The following is a 21159-nucleotide window of genomic DNA, read 5'->3' as shown; positions in this document are numbered from 1 at the left end:
TACCGTTGGTTTTCCCGTTTTGACGATTTTACGCTAGTCATGTTTGGGGGACTTTATTATATAACTTGCTGTTCGGTTGTATGCCAAGGATCCGTGTTGAAGACAGTAAGTTGACCTATACTGGTTTACTTTTACAAGTTGTGACTTGGATGGAGAGTTGTCTCATTGGCACTTATATCACATCTTCTTATATCTATTAAATTGATGTATACTTTTAGCTGATATTTGGCGTTAGGGTGAATCATAATACTGTCTTGTAAATAAATACTTTATTCTAAAAAAGATAATACAATATTACAGAGGACTTATACATATTTACAGTACACACATATGTTAGGCATGTGTGAATTTAGAGTATAATTAACACTTTAAATAAGGTTTTTTTCTAATATGATTACACTATTGAAAAGAGTTGTTAAAATTAATAAATGTTCACATTTTCATAACAATATTTTGGAAGTAGATTTTTTAACATGATTAATGCAGCTACATGATTCAACATACAGGTTTTCGTAACCGATGTCCATCAGGTCACAGAGAAGACTCATTCTGTTGCTTCATGGCAAATTGAGGTTTCAACTGAAAATCGTTGACTACCTCAACTGTGTTTTCAAAGGATGAACATATAATATAGTGATAATTCTTTAAATATATTCTTTTCACATCAAAAATGAGTTGTGAATGTTCTATAGCAAAATGTTTATGACAGTTACGAATAACAACATTCTATACATTGTTCATTAAGTTTCTTTCAACACGTTTTAAATCAAAATTGAAGTGTCAATTTGGTTCTACCTAATATTTAACATTACACACCCATCTAAAATAAAAATTTTGCCCACCCTGATCCATAATCATAATCTGTTCACAATAAATGTACATGTAAAATGTAAAATTACAAAACAAAACTAAACTCCGAGGAAACTTAAAAATGGAGAGTACCTGATTAAATGACAAAATATGAAACTCAAAACACATTAAACGAACGGATAACAACTTTCATTTTCCTGACTTGTTACATGCATTCTTTATAAATAAAATGGTGGATTGAATCTGGTCTTATCGCCAGTCAAACCCCTCACTTATATGACTTCGCATCAAATTCCAAAATAATGACAACGATATATGAACAAAACAAACAGACAAAGTAGTTAAAAATATCAAAAATAAATGGTTAACATGATTATAAAAAACAATCAACAAATGGCAAAAAATGTTTTTGTTAAATGTACATGAAGAACGTGAAAACATATATGGGTGTGAAAATTACAACAAAATACCAAAAATAATTTTTGGCAAATATTTCTGAAAGCATGACAACTTCTCAGAGAAAAAGATGAATATGACAGATGTGAATGCTTTCTTGCCCAATCTGGTTTAACAATAACACAAAGTTAAAAAAAAACAAACACTTTTTTTATAAAGATTGGTTCGAAAATGATATAAGATTTATATATGATATTGGAAATTACGATCGGACCTTTTTCTCTCTCTTTAAAAATGAGAAAAGACTTGTCAAAAGTATCTAAAGATATGTCTATTGTTTAGAGTAAAATAGAAATATTCCCAAAAGTCAGTAAAGATACACTTTTAGCTTTGATAAAAATTCATTGGAGAAAATTTGCCATTTTTTGTCACAAAAAAATATTAAGTTGCAGTGGCTGCAGTATATACTCAATTTTCGAATCTTAGCTATACACAAATTTCGTCATAAAATTAAGATTTATGATAAACTCAATTGTACATTTTGTAATACAGAAATTAAAACATAAGAAGATTTGTTTTTGAGAATGTGAACAATCACAAATATTATAAGAACAAATAAAAAAATTGGTTTCTGACCAATGAGATAAGTGTACCTTTTTGTTTTGTAACATTGCAAAAGTATTAAAAGGCATGCAGAAAAACTCATTTTCTTCTCATTTGTTTATTTGTTTATAATAACAGATGTTGTTTAAAAAAAAAAACTGTCAATAAACTCAGTAAAAGAGAAGATGAAATATTTGCATGCAATTGATAAATCTTTTTTTTGAAAATCAAAAATGAACATCAGTTTCTCAGAGAATGGAATATTTTTGATAGTAAATTTAGTTAGGTATATATACTTTAAATTTACGGTTATAAATGAAATTTCTGGATTTACTAAATAAATCAACAAAGAACGACAAAAAAGCAAATAGACAAAGCGCATAAGCAAAAACGAAAGACAAAAAAACAAAAATGTACCACAGCATAATAATACAATTACAATAACAAAGTCACGACAAATAGATATCACCAAAAACAGTAAACTAAACACTAAAAGTAATAGTCATAAAAAACAAACATTAGAGGCTACAAGGAGCCTGTATCGCTCACATGATATTTTGATTTACAATTGATGCATGAAATAATGCAATCATTATACTTTTACTCTTAATTCAGCTTTTTTTCCATATATTCTATTTTTAACCATGTCTGCCATGTTGGTTAGCATACAGGGTCATCCGAAACATTTTAAAAACTTAATACTCTAATGCTTATTTGTGGCCAGGTTTGGTTAAATTTTTCACAGCTGTTTCAGGAGAAGACTTTTGTAAATAATTACAAAATTTTTCGAAATATCGTTAAATTTGACTTTAGAGCGCAAAATGATAACAAAAAACAACAAAAATTCCTAAAATATTACCAATGCAGGGACAGCAACCTAACAAAAGTTTGTCTAATTCGTCTGAAAATTTCTTATCAATGTCAGATTTTCTCTAAATGCTTTTTTTTAAGAGATAAAAGCCAAAATCTACATTCTACCATATGCTTTATTTTCATCCTTGGCGGCCATCTTGGTTGGTTGGCGGTGTCATCGGACACATATCTTAAAACTAGATACCCGTATAATGATTGTGACCAATTTTGGATAAATTTTTCCCGGTAGTTTAAAAGAGAAGATTTTTGTAAAAGTTATTTGCGACGTCGACAGACGACGACAGACAACGGACGCTAAGTGATGAGAAAAGCTCACTTGGCTCTTTGGGCCATGTGAGCTATACTACTAAACACTTAACTAGTATTAAGATGATACTCAACGTCTATATTTATTCATGGGATAACAAGAAATGTAACAATATATGCGTTATCAACGTTGATGGCCGATTTTTGATATTTGACGTAGATTAAAAAGAAGACCATTGTTGTCCTAATGACTTTTTGAGTTAGTCGTATTTGCTCTAAATTTTTGGTGAAAGAAAATAAACTATGTTAGAATTCATCGAAACAATTCTACAAAGGTCTAATACGTGTATATAAAATCAAATAATATTGGCATATTGCAATTTTGAAGTACTGCATTGTAAAAGTATTGGTATTATGATAAATGAAGACATTTTGAATTAATACTATGGTGTTCAAACTGAAAGATCAACTGGAAGTTTATACACCATATTCTATAATCTAAAGCCTATATATAACCTGTAACATCAAAATACCAACTGGAAGTTAGTACACACTATGCTATAAACTAAAGTTTTTTTGTCTACTAAACAAACAGTTAGGTAACACTGTTGCCTAATAACAAATGTTTATTCGTCAATCTACATAGCTACTTGTGCACTAGAAACACAATCACTGCTAAGACAAACATCGTCTTCCTCAATATCAAAGCAAATTTCGCCTAAATATCCGATTGCCTCGGTAATAGCCCCAGAGATTTCTTTCTTCAACTCCTTCAATTCAAATTTAAAACTTTGTTTTTGTGAATGCTCTGAGTAATATTTTGAGACCGCTTGAAGCTTTGTACAGATAAATGACACAAGTTTGTCTTCTGATGCAGGATATTCTCTTATCATACTTTTCACTACGGAATCCCCGGTTTCAAAATCGTTTACAGTCTCGTTGGTTTTAGTTGCATATCCCGGATCTGCATGGCACGCAAATAAAATAGCAAGTCTCACTATTCTTTCAAGCGATAACAGGATATCATGACCTCGCAAACAACGCACAACATTGAAAAGTGGAGTGCGATTGAACGAATCAATAGAATTTACTTTCGCTCCATTTTCAAGAAGTCGAATCATGCATGAAACTCGACTATATGTGTTACATGTGGATGCCAGATTTAAAGCCGTCAACCCAAGAGTGTTTTTATGTTCTAATTTGGGATTGCTTTCCAATAGAATTTGTAACAGTCTACAAGCATCATTATCTGGCGTTCGTTTTCGTATGCAGTAATGCAGACAACTCTCGTCTTTGCTATCTTTAACGTTGATATCAGAATTGTTATTTAATAGAAATGTCACTGTTTTTATTCTTTCTGTCTCCTGTTTAACAGCAAGCAACAAGGGGGTTCTATTCTTATTGTTACATTTTCCAACCTTTGCTGAGTATCTTAATAAAATTTGACACACAGCTAAAGCAATTGGATCTTCGGATGCTGAGGCTACACATGAATGAAGTGGCGTGTTTTTATCTTGATCCTTCGCATTTGTATCTGCACCATTTTCACATAATGCACTTATCAAACTTATGTCCTGATCTTTGCAATAGCAAGCTTTGTGCAACGGAGTTCTTCCAAGGCCATCTTTTTCATTTATTTGAAACCCACATTCCAATAAACATTTTATAATCTGCGACTCGTTAGATGTTTCGTTGCGTTCTACCATATCTATCATTTTAGAACTAACGCTTTGGGAATGCGGGAGTCCAAGATTTGACTCTGTAGAAGGGGGACAAGACATGTGACCGGTATTTGGAAAGTTTTTATAAAATTTATCTAACCCCTTTTCTGCTAGAATGTGCAATATTTTAGTTTTTGGAGGTTTAGATTTGTTCATAATTTTTTTGTCAATTGCTCTTGATAAAATTTCAATACAAATTTGGCCACTGTCAAAAATATCTGACAAGAATGTTTTTGCATTAAACTCCCTTAACTTGGAATGCTCTAATAGGTATATAATGGTGCTTGTCCTTCTGACTTTATCGTTTCGTATTGCCAAATCTAGAGCATGAATTTGACCTTTTGCTCTGTGATTTACATCAACTCCATTGTTGATAAACATTTCGGAAACCTCTCTACATTCCCTATCCGTCAATACTGACATAACGGTCAGATGCAATAATGTTCTACTTTCTTCATCAAAGAATGATTTAAAGGATGCTGATTCGGACGACAATTGGCCCAAAATGATTTTCAATACAAAATGATAATTTTTGCTGCTTTTCAAAATATCCGATATGATAACCATGAAATTTCTCGACTGGAGATGTACATCCTGATTGACAAACTCTTTGATTGTCAAATCGTCTATGTCAGGATGAAATCTCAGAAATAATTGCAATATGGAGTGATCATTCGCAAACTTAAGATTTAGTGAAGCTCCCAGTTGGAGAAAGCATTGAATGACTGACTGACTACAACATGAAGTGATTGCAGTTGATAAAGGTGTTTGTTCTTTCTCGTCACGACAATCTATGTCCATTCCTCTGCCATGTAAATATCGGATGATTTTCAATTTATTTTCTTCTGGTATTTTGGTGTATTCAAGGCAAGTATGGAGGGGATGAAGGCAAAGTTCACTTAAAATGTCGATGTTAATTTCGTCCTGTTGAAATAGGATTTCGATTACGCTTTGACCTTTTTTGTCTACCAAAAATGGATCACAATTTTGATCTTTCAATTTTCTAATGATATTTATCGCATCATTTGGCGGCATTGCTGTTTCTATACAAACATGTAATAAAGATTTTCCTTCTCCTACTTTGATATTTACATCAGCATTTCCGTCTAAAAGAGTCTGCAAAATCTGTGGATGTTTATACTGTTTTCTTATGGCTAATGACAGTGGGGTTTGTCGTTGCTTCGATTTCATGTTAGCATCGCATCCTTTCAGTAATAGTAATTCTATTACTTTACATTTTTCACATATATCAAGTCCCGAATGGTCCACAAGTAAATGTAAAGCGTTCTTTTTGTCTCGGTTGGTCACATTTGCATCCACTTTGCATTCAAGAAATGCATTTAAAAGAGTAATACTTAATACACTGTACTTTGCAAATGTTAGGAATATATGGTCTAAATCGTCGCATGTCTCATTGATTTCATTGAAAAGCACATGAAATCCGGACTTCTCGACGCAGGGGGATATAGTTTGCTTATTTGCATTATACTTTGAAAAAACATCAAAAAAAACTTCAAGAAATATTGGTTGTTTAACAAACATATCACCACGGGCAAATGCTTTATGAATTATTTCCCACTGTCGCCAGGAACAATGAGATATAGTAGCTCCACGATTCAGCAGATTTTCTATATGGGAAATGTTTCCATAACTTATAGCTACATCGAGGGGACATATATGCTGTTCGTCTATTGATTTTTCATTATCCTTTTCATCATTTCGTATAATGTTTTCTAATCGACAGGCATTGCAAAAACTGACGTCAGCACCATATTTGATTAGTTCCCATACGATTGAAACGTTCTTTTGTATTGTACATGCACCAACAAGTACCACAGAAAGCAAAAGCTCCTTATTTTCTAAAGTTTTGCAACTCTCAATATACCGTAGAAGTTTCTCACACAACCGCCGTTTATGTTTCAAGGCGCTCCAGTAAAGAAAGTTTTTACCATCATTTTTATCTTCAATCGTCAACAATGTATGTATCTTGTCGGATGTCTCCTTCCTCAAGATATCGTCTAGCATAATAACCCAGGCGTCGGTATTCCAAACATCGTGTGATGATACATCTTTGACATTACCTTTTAAAACCTCTGATATTAGTCTTTCTATTAAGTGACATATATGTTCATTTTTCAAACGAAAATCGATATCTTTCCCTTTTGGCAAACGACCTTTTTTCGGTAGAACAGCCGTCATAAGATGTTGTAGTGACAAATTTTGTATTGCCTCTACCAAATCTCCTTTTCCAGCTAGGTAAAGCTCAATTTTTTCTTTCATAAGAGTGTGCTGAAACTCGATCTGGTTTGGAAAAACTAACTTAAAAAATTCTGGATGTTGATTTAAAACTTTTAGTTCATCCTTTGAAAACCTGCAACCAATTGTGTGTGAATCAGAACAACTTTTTTCTTTTGAATTATTTGAAATCATTTTTTTGCAAAGCTCGAGTGAAATAGTACTGCTGTCAATTTCATCTTTTAATTTTTTTAGCAAGAAGTTTACAGGATCTTTCCAAAATTTTTCTCCGTAAGAGCATCTTGCCATCACATCAGCACAGAACCAAAAGTCAAAATCTTTTGTCTCTGGAAATTGAAAGTTGTTGATGAAGGAAGGTTGAGTAGACCCTTCTTTGTGATATTTTGACCAAAATCGACTGAAGATATTTTTCTTTTCTAAAATCGATAACCTTTTTGTGATAGAAGGAATGTCAACCAAATAACTTTGATCTATGCAACCAACATATTCTTTTTGATTAATCATTTCAATCAAACTGGTTCTTGAGGTGAAAATCATGTATGTTACACACCCAGCATAATTTTCTTTTTTGCGATCTTCAGGTATCCGTTCCATAAGTTCTGACCATTTGCTAAACTCGGTTTTATCAAAGTCTAGTGTCCCAAATACATCATCTAAAAATAATACTTGTGTTTCTTCAAGATCATATTCATTTAAAAATTCAGTCATATTCTTACAAATGTTATCTTTGTCCATGGTTTTGTTATCTATTAAATCACAATATAAATGATATCCGAGACTTGTCTTGCCCGATCCATTCTCACCTTTTATGAATACCATTTTCTTATCCATTAACACATTTTTGACTTCCTCAAAAGCTCTGGTTTCAATAAATTGTCGCTCAGTAGCCTCAAGCTCTTCTAGTTCCTCATCTGAAATTTAAATACATTATAAAATATAAGATTATTTACAGACGCTTCCACACTTCTTTTCTGATCACATGCTTAGTGCATAAAGTTAAATGTAAAAACATGCAATTAAAAATCGAGCTGTTGGATGGAAAAATATCCCCGCTTTCTAAATTGATGTTAGAGTATTTTACTGACTAAAATAGGAGAAAAAAATAAGTGGTTAACATAAATTATGAGTGTCATCTAGTGTTTAATATGAGGTCTGAGATTATTTTACATTCTAAATGTATGCATTGAGATTTATATAAATGCAACGAACAAATATGGAGGCGGTGTGATTAATTGGTTAGACCTGAACAAAGACAAAAGTTTAGGAATGTCTAGACCACATGCACATCAACATATCATGTAATTGTGTATATTGTTTTAGCCTTTTCCACAGCACCATATATGTTTTCATATAATATACTGTGTCGTTATTGCTTTTCGTTCTTGTTTTTGTGCCTTATATAGCATATACATTCTTTAATATATGTTTTGTGTTTGTATGAATTATTTACAATGGGAAACCAACCTTTGCCAAAATTTAATGTTGTATCTTAAGCCCCAGTCCCACTAGACCACACTCGCACTACGCGATCACCGCGATCTAAAATAAATTTAGATCGTGGTGAGGTCGTGGTATGAGCGGCATGACAATGTAAATTTTCGTTGCTTTCACGATTCTTCTACGTCCTCATTACGTTTCTACAACGAGCCCTCTTCGATTGTACCACGTTCTCACCGCGCTTATTCTGTGACCTCTTTACGCTTATCAAGATCTTTCTACGCTCATCACGTTCTCATACGACCATACCACGAATTATCCGATTGCAACACGTTCTTACCACGATTATACTACGTTCATACCGCGATCTTACTACGTTCTTAGCAAGAACGTCAACATCGTATCAATACAGTTTCATTCCTTCTATTGCTGAATAATACATACATATCTCGAAAACATGTCACCACAATTTTCTACAACACGTGGACGTGGTGGTAGGGGTTGATGTAGATGCAGAAGTAGCTATGAAATTATCGAATCCTGATCAAACAGAGATTTCGGACCGACCAATCCAAATTAAATTACAACCTTTTGTTGGTCCATATAAAGCGCAAAGAATGATATTTTAGTGAACGATAGCAGAGATGACAAAGAAATGTCAATATATATAGAAAGATGTGGTATGAGTGCCAATGAGAAAACCTTCTACACAAGTAACAATTTATAAAGTAAACCATTATATGCCAAGTTTTGACCTTCAACACGGAGCCTTGGCTCACACCGAACAGCAAGCTAAAAGGGCCATACAAATTACTAGTGTAAAACCATTCTAACAGGAAAACCAACGGTCTAATCTATACAAACGAGAAACATGGTTGAGCCGTTAGAGAAAATGGACAAGAACTACATACATACCAACAAAACCTGGAGGTATATAATATATTTTATATGAAAATGACAATGACAATTATGGTCGTAGAATGAACGTAGCCAAGTCGCAAGAAGAGCGTGATGAGGACGGCAAGGGCGTGCTAGAATCATACTATGGTCTTGAACAGCGTGGTATAAACGTTGTATAGTCGTAGTGAAAGCGTAGTTGGGTCGCGATGAGAACGTGATGGTCGTGGTGAGGTCGTAATAACGTCGCTGTTAGATCGTAGTAGTCTCTCCAAATAGAATCATGCTTTCGCTACGCTCTTGCTTCGATGGTACAGCGACCTTTGCGATCTTACTACGACCTTAGTGCGCTCTCACTACGCTTCGACTACGACCTTATTTCGTCACGACCGCACCACGATTGTTTTGAACATGTTCAAAGTTGGCCACGCTCATCACGATCTTGAAGACCTCATCACGATTTTGAAGACCTCACCACGATCTTGAAGACCTCATTACGATCTTGAAGACCTCACCACGACCGTACTACGACATTCCTGCGTTCTACACGATCGTACTACGATAATCAAAATTTGCTTTTTTTCACAGATCGTAGTGCGATCGTGGCCTAGTGGGACTGTGGTATCAAGAAAAAAAAAAGCAATTTTCAAATTTCAAGAATTCTTTTCTTTCTTTTTTTTCTAGTTTTTCTTATTTTGTTTTTGTTTTGCATTTGTGTTCATTTATTTTTTCTACTTTTTGTAATGTATGTTTTTTTACTATTTTTCGTATATAAGTGTGTCAATGTATAATCATTCAAGACATCGGTTCAGAAATAACATAATTTTATTGTAATGTTTTTTTTTTTTTATATAATGTCAATTGGCTGATCCCTTTCCATTTATGACACCGTCATATTACTCCTATGAAATATCTTGTTGTCATTTGGGGTACGTGTTAGTTGTGATTATAGTAATATCAAGTGATTAAGCGGATAGTAATCTAGCTCTTCGACCACAACATTCATATACCATCGAGCATGTTAATTACATGTATAATATGTAGCTATAAAACTTTTTAAAATTATAAACTTATGTAATAGAAACACGATTTGCAGGACAGAGAATAGATAGGACTGCTATCGGATTACATATCACAGACATAAAAAGCACTGACAATCAAAGCAAAAGAAACACGAACCCATTTATTTTATGTAAACAAACCTCGATCAGAAATCTGTCTTGAAATACCAATTGATTGCAAACCAGTTGGTGAATCTTCCTCATTTACTTCTTCGGATTTATAAATACCTATAAAGGGGATAAATGTACATACCATTATCAGTTTTTCTAAATACACAACAAGTAGTAATGTCAAATCATGATAACATAGTTAAAATAATTACTTTTTTCTACGTAATATTTATATTTTTTAATATTATTTTTTGCAAACCAAAATATGTGTTAAATGCGTTCTAATTTGTTTAGGTTTTCCATCAGCTGATTAAGAAACACTTTGTGGAATATTCGTGTGTAAAGTGAATGTTTAAGATGCTTGGTTTTATTTTCTATTGACTTCAATAAAAACTAGAACACCCGTGACATCAAGGGTCTGTGACTGAATTCAGGACAATTTTCAGCCTAGATTTTCAGTATTCGTATTGTCATTTGATAAAGTCAACAGTTTTCTCCACTTTCAATAAGTCTTTCTGTTTGAATCCATCCTTGTTTTTTTTATTCTTGTAGATCAATGATTGAATTTATTACAGTCAATCCCTGTTTAATGACCAAGTTCAGCTGTGATAATGACCCGTTTATATAGTAAATACCAAATACACCGTTACGAACCGGCTAACATGTGACATATACATATATGTCGGTATCGGATTCGACCGGGCACTTGCTATTTATTGACAATATTAATTATGTAGAAAAACAGAAAGGCCTTACACCACATCTTTCTATATCTACTTAAATGGTATGCATTTTAATCCAAACCCTTATCATATATAACTTATAATTTCTACGCCACTGATTGTTTAGATAGACCAATATCGAATCAAACAATCAACCAAGAGTTCTGTAAATATTTTAGATTAATTTTAAGTTTTGTTTTGTGAAAATGAGGTCTGGAAGAGAGATATGTTATTTTTTTTTAAAGAGCGGCTTCACTTTTTATGATTTCATTCACATATGATACAGGTATAATCACCTAGTTTTTTCTTTAAAGTGTCACACAAGTCTTTTCTTCCACACTCGATAAAAGCATGACATATTTCATCGATCATTTCTGGTTGTATTCCTCTACGTCTTTTCCATTTGATGAGCATAGTGGTTGCTTGAACTACAGTACTCGATGCATTATCTTCTTTTATTTCGTCTATTTCACTTTTATTGAATTGCAGTCCAAAGGCAGCATCTTTCCAGTCAACACTCAACCCATACGCAATACAGTGCAGAAAACTATCAGGGAGAATATCTACAATTAAATCGATAGATCTGTATACACCACTGTATATGTCTTTAAGAAAAGAATAATACTATAATTACATACGCCAAGAATGATTGTGGAAGAACGATTTCTGAAATCTACAATTCAAATAGTTACTTGAAACAATACACGACTATCATATAGATATAGGCAGATGTGGTGTGAGTGCCAATGAGACAACTCTACATCCAAATAACAATTTAAAAAAAGTAAACCATTATAGGTTAAAGTACGGCCTTCAACACGGAGCCTTGGCTCACACCGAACAACAAGCTATAAAGGGCCCCAAAATTACTAGTGTAAAACCATTCAAACGGGAAACATAGTTTGAACTCGTGTTAATCGCAAGGGTTCATTGAAATCATGTAATATGAATTATTTATTCATCTTAACCATAAAAAGACACCTTTTCGTGACGTTTAATTATCAAAAAGGATAACTATTTGTATGTTATTATTACCATGTTCTTCTGTAAAACTGCGGTCAAAACTTTCTTTGCTTGGGCTTCGTTCATATCTAATTTGAGACTCTTTGGTATCTACAATGAAATGGATAAAAAAAAAATTCTGGATGTCATTGGTTGCTACCAGTCTCAATCATGACTGAAAACTTTTTTTGTTTGATTTCTTTCATAATTTTTATCACAGGATCTTTTATTACTTACTATTATTCGCGTATTGTAACTTGTTTAGAAAGTGTAAATTCTATTGAAAATAGCCAAGTATGAAATATTCTCATAAAAATATGCTGTATATCTTTTTATCATATATTTATAACAAATAACTTATAAATATTACAGTATGATTATAGCATTAAATAAACATGAATTCAATATTTTCCGAAATAGTGTTAAGCAGGCTGATATGAAAAATTATCACATTCTACCGTCTATTATCACTAGCCTGAACAGGGCATTTCGGCGTTTAATTAGAAAAAATATCATAAATTTATGTTCTCTTTTAGTTGCATTTTATAAGTAATTCTAGGATCACCTGTACAAACATATTTGGGGGCACGATCAAGGAATAACTCCTTTTATTATATACTTTAAGAAAATAATGATTTAATTGTACCCCATAATAAAACTAGTTTGAACATGTTTTTATTCATTAAATTTGAGGAATTGCCTAAGCCGTGTGATATGACTTTTGTTATCAACTGCTTCCGGTTTTTATCAATTGCTTCCGTTTCGAATCAACTGTTCCGTTATGTATTAACTGCTTCCGATTATTATCACATGCTTTTCAGTAACGTTATCGCATGACATTTCAAGGTCATTTGGCATATTGCGAAAAATACCCCTCAATGTTACGTTTTCATGTACAAAATATAACACAGTTGAATAACAAAATATTAGAATAAGGGAAATATATAATATTGCAAAATGACCAATTATTACAAAAAAAGCATTTTTTCAAAGTTGAAAAAATTGGTTTTGTCTGTATGTCTTCTGCTGATATATATGATAAAAAGAACGTAACATGTAATTTTTCTTTATATCAGACCCTTTATCAACCCATGGTCAAAATCATCACATCGAGCTTGTCGGCTCTTGGACTGATAGCATGAACTAGGGCTGAAAAGGGTCTGATTTAAAAAAAAAAAAAATGCCATGTTATAATCTTTATATCTAGCATACATAAAAATGTTTTATTATCCTTGAGTCTTAACTTTACCTGCGTGGGAGCAATCATGTTTTCCTTGAAACTTTTCAAAAGCAGCTTCAACAGCAGTTTCTATCACAGCCGGTATGTCCTATAACAAAGTAAGTTCGTATAATTAAAAAAAAATATAGAAAGATGTGGTATTATAGCTTATGAGACAATTTTAATCAGATATCAGATGACTCATTAATTAACAGCTATATATCACTGTTCGACCTTCAATATAACGTTTAATCCATACTAAGTAGTCAGCTATAAGGGGTTCCAAAACGAGAAATGTAAAAGAATTTAAACGAGAAAACTAACGGCCTGATTTGTGTAGAAATAGTTATCCTCTGGTGATACCCTCAGGGACGAAACATCCACCAGCAGTGGCATCGACCCAGTGGTGTAAATAGTTATCAAAGGTACCAGGATTATATTTCAATACGCCAGACGCGCGTTTCGTCTATATAAGACTTATCAGTGACCCTCACATCAAAATAGGTATAAAGCCAAACAAGAATAATGTTGAAGGGCATTAAGGACCCTAAATTCCTAAAGAATTATGCCAAATACAGCTAAGGTAATATACTCCTCGTATGAGAAAAACCTCAGTTTTACGAAAAATTGAAAATTTTGTAAAAAGAAATAATGAACGAAAACCATATTTGATATAAAGCAAATAACGAAAACCACCAAATTGCAGGCGTCTGACAGTCACATGATCAATGTTTAGTTTTAGTGTACTGTAATTCAAAGATTTAAGCAAAAATATTTTACGGATGGCTTCAGATTATGTTTTAGATTTAGGTGAACAATTATCAAAATTAAGTGAAAAAGAACATGATAGAACAAAATTTACTGTCCAATAAAATGATTTGGTCTTTATGGATAAAAGCAGTACTTTTAATTTTCCTTGACTTCTTGTTTATTTCAAATCAGCTAGATTAAAACAGGGTTATCAAGCCAAACAAAAACAATGTTGAAGGGAATTAAGGACCCTAAATTCCTGAAGAATTATGCCAAATACAGCTAAGGTAATATACTCCTCGTATAAGAAAATCCTCAGTTTTACGAAAAATTGAAAGTTTTGTAAAAGGAAATAATGAACGAAAACCATATTTGATATACAGCAAATAACGAAAACCACCAAATTGCAGGCGTCTGACAGTCACATGATCAATGTTTGGTTTTAGTGTACTGTAATTCAAAGATTTAGGCAAAAATATTTTACGGGTGGCTTCAGATTATGTTTTAGATTTAGGTGAACAATTATCAAAATTAAGTGAAAAAGAACATGATAGAACAAAATTTACTGTCCAATTAAATGATTGGTCTTTATGGATAAAAGCAGTACTTGTAATTTTCCTTGACTTCTTGTTTATTTCAAATCTGCTAGATTAAAACAGGGTTTAAAGACCTGGATGCACATCATCCATATAAATCTATCGCTCTGACTCTATCCATTTCAAATATTAGGCTCTTGTTATATCTTGTGAAGGTAAATCCAGAAAAGCGCCTCATACTCACTAAATTAAAAAAACAAGAATGTGTCCATAGTACCCGGATTCCCCACTCGCACTATCATTTTACATTTTCACTGGACTTGGGGTCAATACTTTAATTTGGCATTAAAATTAGAAAGATCATATCATAGTTAACATATGTACTAAGTTGCATGTTGATTGGACTTCAACTTCATCAAAAACTACCTTGACCAAAAACTTTAACCTGAAACGGGACGAACGAACGGACGAACGAACAGACGAACGGAGGCAGAGACCAGAAAACATAATGCCCCTCTACTATCGTAGGTGGGGCATACAAATCCCAAAAGTGACATTAGCTCATAATTATAAGCCAGTATTTCGGAACTAACATGAGATAAATCTCCATCCAAGTCACACATTAAAAAGGTAAACCTTTATAGGTCAAATTACAGTCTTGAACACGGAGCCTTTGCTAACACCGAATATCAAGCTATAAAGGACCCAAAAAAATCTAGTGTAACGCCATTCAAAAGGGCAAAACAAAAGTCTAATCTAAAATTAAAAACGAGAATCACTTATTCACCACATCATCAAACGAAAGCTACTAAACATCAGAATCCTGACTAAGCACAGGTGCAACTTATTGCAGCGAGTTTTAAAGTTTTAATGGTACACAATCTTCACTTTTATCATAAGTCAGTTTATAAATTCTTAAATTATGTAGGAAAAAAAACAAATGTCGTTAAGTTAACTTGAGATGGATTTTTGTATGAGTTTAAGTTCGCTTTTTATCATCAGCTACAAAACTGTAAGTGTTCTAAAACATCCTCGACTTCCAAATATTCAATCCTGAGCGTTCCTGATGTACGTGCATTTATTTTTACATTTTGCGTTGGCAGTCACTGATAGCAAACCCAAACAGTTATTACCCATCCGTTTTTTGTTTTATTTTCTATCAATATTTTTAAATCCTTAATTCATACATTTAATATGGTAATTTTTGCTTAACTGAAAAGAAACAATTCAAGGAACTTACCTTATTGAAAAAACAGTGTTGAGCGGTTGGAGGTAATATTACGCCAAAGTGCTGGCCAATTTGAATTAGATAATCGAAGTGTACAACGTATAATAAATCTAGCAATTGACAACCATAAATTGTGCACTTCTGTCACGAACTAGTTGTTATTATTTGAAACTTACTTCGTACATTAATTGCAAAACCGAAAAAAAACACAAAATTATTAAGACCTTGTCATTTGGAGGGGATGAGGGAGGTCAAATTGCTGCTCGTTTAAGCTTTGAACTAAATTAAAACTAGTACTCTTCTTGATATTGCAATTTCCCTTGTAATCCATAAACTTCGAAATTTTTATAACGTCAAAGTGTACATTCTGCAATTTATTGTCCAAATCAAGCCTGTTTATCACTAAAATCAACATTGTTTTTAACGGACTGAATAGGGCCAATTATTGCAATTTTAAAGGCTAAACTGTGACCTTTTATTATAACTTCTTGTTTACCCCGGGAATTGACTTAACGAAGAATGGCAATAGTTGTCATTGTCCTGGTTATTTACTTTCTTGTATCGTCGTGATTGCAAACATGATATAAATTTTCTGAACAATAGATGGTGATTAAACGCATACTAGGAAATGCAAGTAAAATCGTGGTACAATTTGGCAAGTGTTGAATCACAGAGTCCGTGTTTGATTCGCAGGCAGTGCGTTTCCGTGAAAAATACAGTATAAAGACAAATTTAGAAAGAATAAAACTTTACATTCTTGCTACATATCAAACGATTTCCGACTTTGTATGGTTTTAGAGGAGTTGAATCCGTCTACACCTTTAGAAGTATGTGTGTGAGATACACATGTTGTTTATCTTGGTACAAGCATTGACTTTTTTAATATTTCGTCCAATAAGAACATAAAAAAAATCTTATTTATTATCGTCAAATTGAATAACGAAACTTATTCAAAAGAAAAATGAGGATATAAATTGTACATGTATATGTGTGTTTGGCTTACGTGTAAACCAAAATCTCGAAATGGTTAATTTACCGTCTTTAACTCTTCCTCTCTCTGGGCAGAAAGCAAAAGTGATGTTTGGAGCTGTCTGCATATTGTTTCGTCTAAAGTTCTGACTTTAGCATCTTTCAATTTCTGCCTAAAATCCCCTTCTCTTCCACATGTTTTAGCGAGAATCATAATGCATGCTTCAATTTCTTCCCTATTATCGCAGTACTCTTTATTTGAGACTGTTCCTTTCGTTGCATGACCATACGTGTTGTTTCTAAACTTGATTAATTTCTCCAGCGAATATCTTTCTTGGGAATGATCCGGTACAACATTAGAGAAGTTAACTAATAAACATCTTGCAAGTGTTAGGTCAAGATCATCCCGTTTTAATTTAGTACTAACGGGACAGCAGCAATGTTTTGCCCGATTATGAGTGTTGTGGTTTGGGTGCTTTTTATTGATATCAAAAAGAATGTCTAGCTGAGAGGGATGTAGAATTCTACTCGATGGGGAACCTATTGGTTTTTTTGCCTTGGTTGGACATGAACAGCAGGTGATGTTGTTATAACAGAGATGATAAATGGCATGCTGATTATTTTCGATGAACTGGAGAAGGCTAAGGCTTTCATTAGTTAAATGTAGATCAACTAATTCCTGGAAAACTTCATTTGTATCATCTACGATCAGTGTAGAATGTCGATAAAAATTTTCTCGCTCTTGCTGTGCCATATCTTTATTTCTAAAACAATATAAACACATACTTAAGACAACCTGTTAATGGTATCAAACTTTGATTTGAAAAACACAATCTAAGATATCATCTTGACTATCCCTGTCATCGTCAAGTCTATTTCGTTTTCAAGTACTTAATTAGATATTTATTGTTATACATGTATCTGATTTTGTTCATTTTCTGATAAACATATACCATAAATCTTATGATAAACAGCAACATAGTTTGTCGAAAGGTTGTATGGTTGTATAATATATATGTTGATGGGATTACATTAAAAGTGTTTGTAAACATGCTTCTGTATGTTTATATGAAACGCTGAAATTTTGTTTGTATGAATGAGCTGTATATATCTATCAATTAGCAACACCCTTTAAACACCATACTTAATTTCCATTTTTTAATGGTTAAGAAATAATTTTTCATGACATGTTTTTCTCATTTTAACATGGGTAGGATTGATATTTGGTAAAATCTTTATAGCGAAAGCGAAGTTTCCAATCTTGACAAATATAATGCATCCCCATGTTAAAATGAGTACAGAGCTTGGAAAGATATAAGTTCGATTCTAATATGAAAATCTAGTACTGTTGTACTTCGTGGCAGGTCTATATTAAACGTTGAAAAGGTGCCCATCTCGATTTAATGTAGCCAAAACGTTGTTGAAAATGAACCGTGTCAAGATAAATATTTGAACAGGTAAATATAAATTATCTTTAAGAATGATAGTATTTGATTTTATAGCGAGCGACACAACAACATGTCCCTTTTGATTTCCGGACGTTGTCATTTCAAATATGACGCCAATCACGTGCAGCTCATTGTTTATTTGAATAACAACGTGGTTTTGTTTCTAACGCAAATGAAAAAAATCCATTATAACTTAAACGGATAGAGCTACGATTTTCATTAAAATTACTTTTTGTTTGTATGAAAATTACTTTTTTAATCTATAAGCCGGATTTGTACAAAAAATATAAATATAATTAAAACAATTACTTGTTACTTTCTATTTAGAAGCTTTTTGACGTTTAACACCTATATTTATTTCTTGTAAATAATAAAATTGAGAATGGAAATGGGGAATGTGTCAAAAAACAACCCGACCATAGAAAAAAACAACAGCAGAAGATCACTAATAGGTCTTCAATGTAGCGAGAAATTCCCGCACCCGGAGGCGTCCTTCAGCTGGACCCGAAACAAATATATACTAGTTCAGTGATAATGAACTCCATACTAATTTCCAAATTGTACACAAGAAACTAAAATTAAAATAATACAAGACTAACAAAGGCCAGAGGCTCCTGAATATTGTCTATAGATAATAATTAGGTGTTAAGTCGAACCCTTATTCATATGACCTAGGTTGACCTTAACTCTTCAGTTCTCAATGCGCAATTGCACATTGTGGCTCGAACAGAAACTTGTTGAACAGGGGAATGATATCGCGGAGACGGTACGGTTTCTGCGAGAAAAGAAACAAAAAGAGGTGCAGACAAGTTATTGAAAATTAAAAATAAAAAACCGCGATATGATCGGTAATTAAAATCTCTCAAAGCACCTGCAGCGCATGCTCAATCAAACATAGTAGGCGACGGTTTGCGTAATGTTTACACTACTTAAATATTCCAGATCACATGAAAATAAATCGTAACGTGTTTAATATTGTCAAAAATATGTTTATAAATTTACGGGCAGAAATCTCCTTCCTTAGAAGAAACAAGAAATCAACTTCCTACAATTTAGTATTATTCTTCAAGTGTAACCTTCATGTTATATTTTTTATTTAAATTATTTGAGGCGTCAAATATGAACGTTTAATATAAAGTAATTATCAAATACGTAAGAAAACAAAAAGCACATGTTTATATCTATTTATATCTTTGTTAGCTCACTCATTTTGTCGGCAAAGTTCGGGAGGTAAACCTACTTAACTAATGAGATGAATAGGCACGCAACACGATATGAATTATCAATTATTAATACTTCCGTAGTTTATGAAAACATTCAAGCGATTGTATTGCTTATTTTTAGTACACATCTTTGAATTAAGCAGGTTTAAATCTTGTTCATAACTCGCAGCTACTATCCCTTTAAAATAAATATAACAATTTGAAAAATGTATTAGTTTTAATAATTTAGATAACGTAAAGAATAGTATGCCTTTCCACTACCACACAAGCTAGGTTTAATCACATAATTTACAAGGAGGATATTACTGTTCTCTTGTTTACTCCTTCATTTTAATATTTCTGATACTCAATAGTATTTATAAAAATATAACCACAATCTTTGTATTGCTATGATCAATGATGATAACAATGTATTGCTTCCATATGCTTTCAATATAACATAAGGTTGGTCTTAGAAACTATAATATATCAAAATGATAACATATTTTCTGTTGCTTTTGGTCTACTTTAATCAATATTTGTGTAAATGAAATGTTAGAAAATTTAAAGTGGCAAATGTATTCAGACTAAGGTGATGGGTAATTTAAGTTAACATTCGTATTTCAAAAGCTAAAATATTTGTCGATATAAAGAGGTTCATAATGGGAACGTATATAAATTAAATTTTTAAATTGAGAAAACACAAAGATAGACAAATCCAAACAAAATTAAAGGGAGTTAAACTATGTGATTCGAAAAGAAGATTCGACATCACCTACCCAACTGTCAAAGTAACTCATTACATTTTGCCATACCAAATGCACCCTTACATTTTAATGAAAAAAGCATAAACTATGGTCTGGTAAACTGTCTGTTTTGTTATATCTATTGAACGTATTTTGCTGCCGAAGAAACATCCCTTTATTAACACACTAGTGTTATCAAAAAACTAGTTATTATATAATCATAATTGTTTTATCAACGCAATATCAATATCCTTTTCCGATCAATCTTTTGTATTCTTACGAAATGCATGTTCCACATTATTTATGTATGTGCCTGTCCCAAGTCAGGAGCCTGTAATTCAGTGGTTGTCTTTTGTTTTTGTGTTACATATGTGTTTTTCGTTCATTTCTTTACATAAATAAGGCCGTTAGTTTTCTCGTTTGAATTGTTTGACATGGTCTTATCGGGGCCTTTTATAGCTGACTATGCGGTATGGGCTTTGCTCATTGTTGAAGGCCGTACGGTGACCTATAGCTGTTTGTGTCATTTTGGTCTTTTGTGGATAGTTGTCTCATTGGCAATCATACCACATCTTCTTTTTTATATATGAAAATTTTAATTACTTTATAGGATTGTTTATTTTAAAACCAAGTAGATATTAATAGTAATTATAAATATACCTCTTTAATTCTAACTTTGTTTACTTAATCCATACCGACTGAGCAGCGAGGTCAATAACAGTTACTGTCCTTTACAATTAATCCCGACGAACCCTTTGTTATGATTATTGTCATTTTTTTAATTTACTGATTGATAAATGACTAAAAAAAACGATAGACAACTGGTAGACGACAAGACATTCAAAGTTCCTCCTTAATTTGATAAAACGAAAATGTTAAAAAAAGAATGAGCATGCTTAATGTTGCAACTTATACTTTTTTGGTTG

At 32.6% G+C, this 21159-nt stretch overlaps 1 protein-coding gene across 1 annotated transcript; it reads right to left on the bottom strand.

Moving 5' to 3' along the window:
- Window positions 1-254: 254 nt before the first annotated feature.
- LOC134695588 (uncharacterized) lies at window positions 255-17592 on the bottom strand. The gene is made up of 6 exons (XM_063556857.1): window positions 16905-17592; window positions 13385-13463; window positions 12169-12246; window positions 11430-11696; window positions 10442-10528; window positions 255-7816 (listed from the first exon to the last, which is right to left on the bottom strand). The coding sequence occupies exons 1-6, from the start codon at window positions 17589-17591 to the stop codon at window positions 3567-3569; spliced, it is 5448 nt and encodes a 1815-aa protein (XP_063412927.1). The 5' UTR covers window position 17592; the 3' UTR covers window positions 255-3566.
- Between the last annotated feature and the right edge of the window lie 3567 nt (window positions 17593-21159).

This window comes from Mytilus trossulus, chromosome 14 (genome assembly GCF_036588685.1).
Source record: "Mytilus trossulus isolate FHL-02 chromosome 14, PNRI_Mtr1.1.1.hap1, whole genome shotgun sequence".
NCBI classification, from domain to species: Eukaryota; Metazoa; Mollusca; class Bivalvia; order Mytilida; family Mytilidae; genus Mytilus; species Mytilus trossulus.
The sequence above is the reverse complement of the archived record's forward strand: the minus strand, read 5'-3'. Positions and strand labels throughout refer to the sequence as shown.

Bases quoted from the DNA above. Each gene is read 5' to 3' on its own strand.
- LOC134695588 (XM_063556857.1), bottom strand. From the start codon at position 17,591: ATGGCACAGCAAGAGCGAGAAAATTTTTATCGACATTCTACACTGATC. The intron at 12,247-13,384 runs GTAAAGTTAAGA...ATTTCATTGTAG, and splicing joins ACATGATTGCTCCCACGCAG to ATACCAAAGAGTCTCAAATT. The intron at 7,817-10,441 runs GTTTGTTTACAT...TTTAAATTTCAG, and splicing joins AAGACAGATTTCTGATCGAG to ATGAGGAACTAGAAGAGCTT.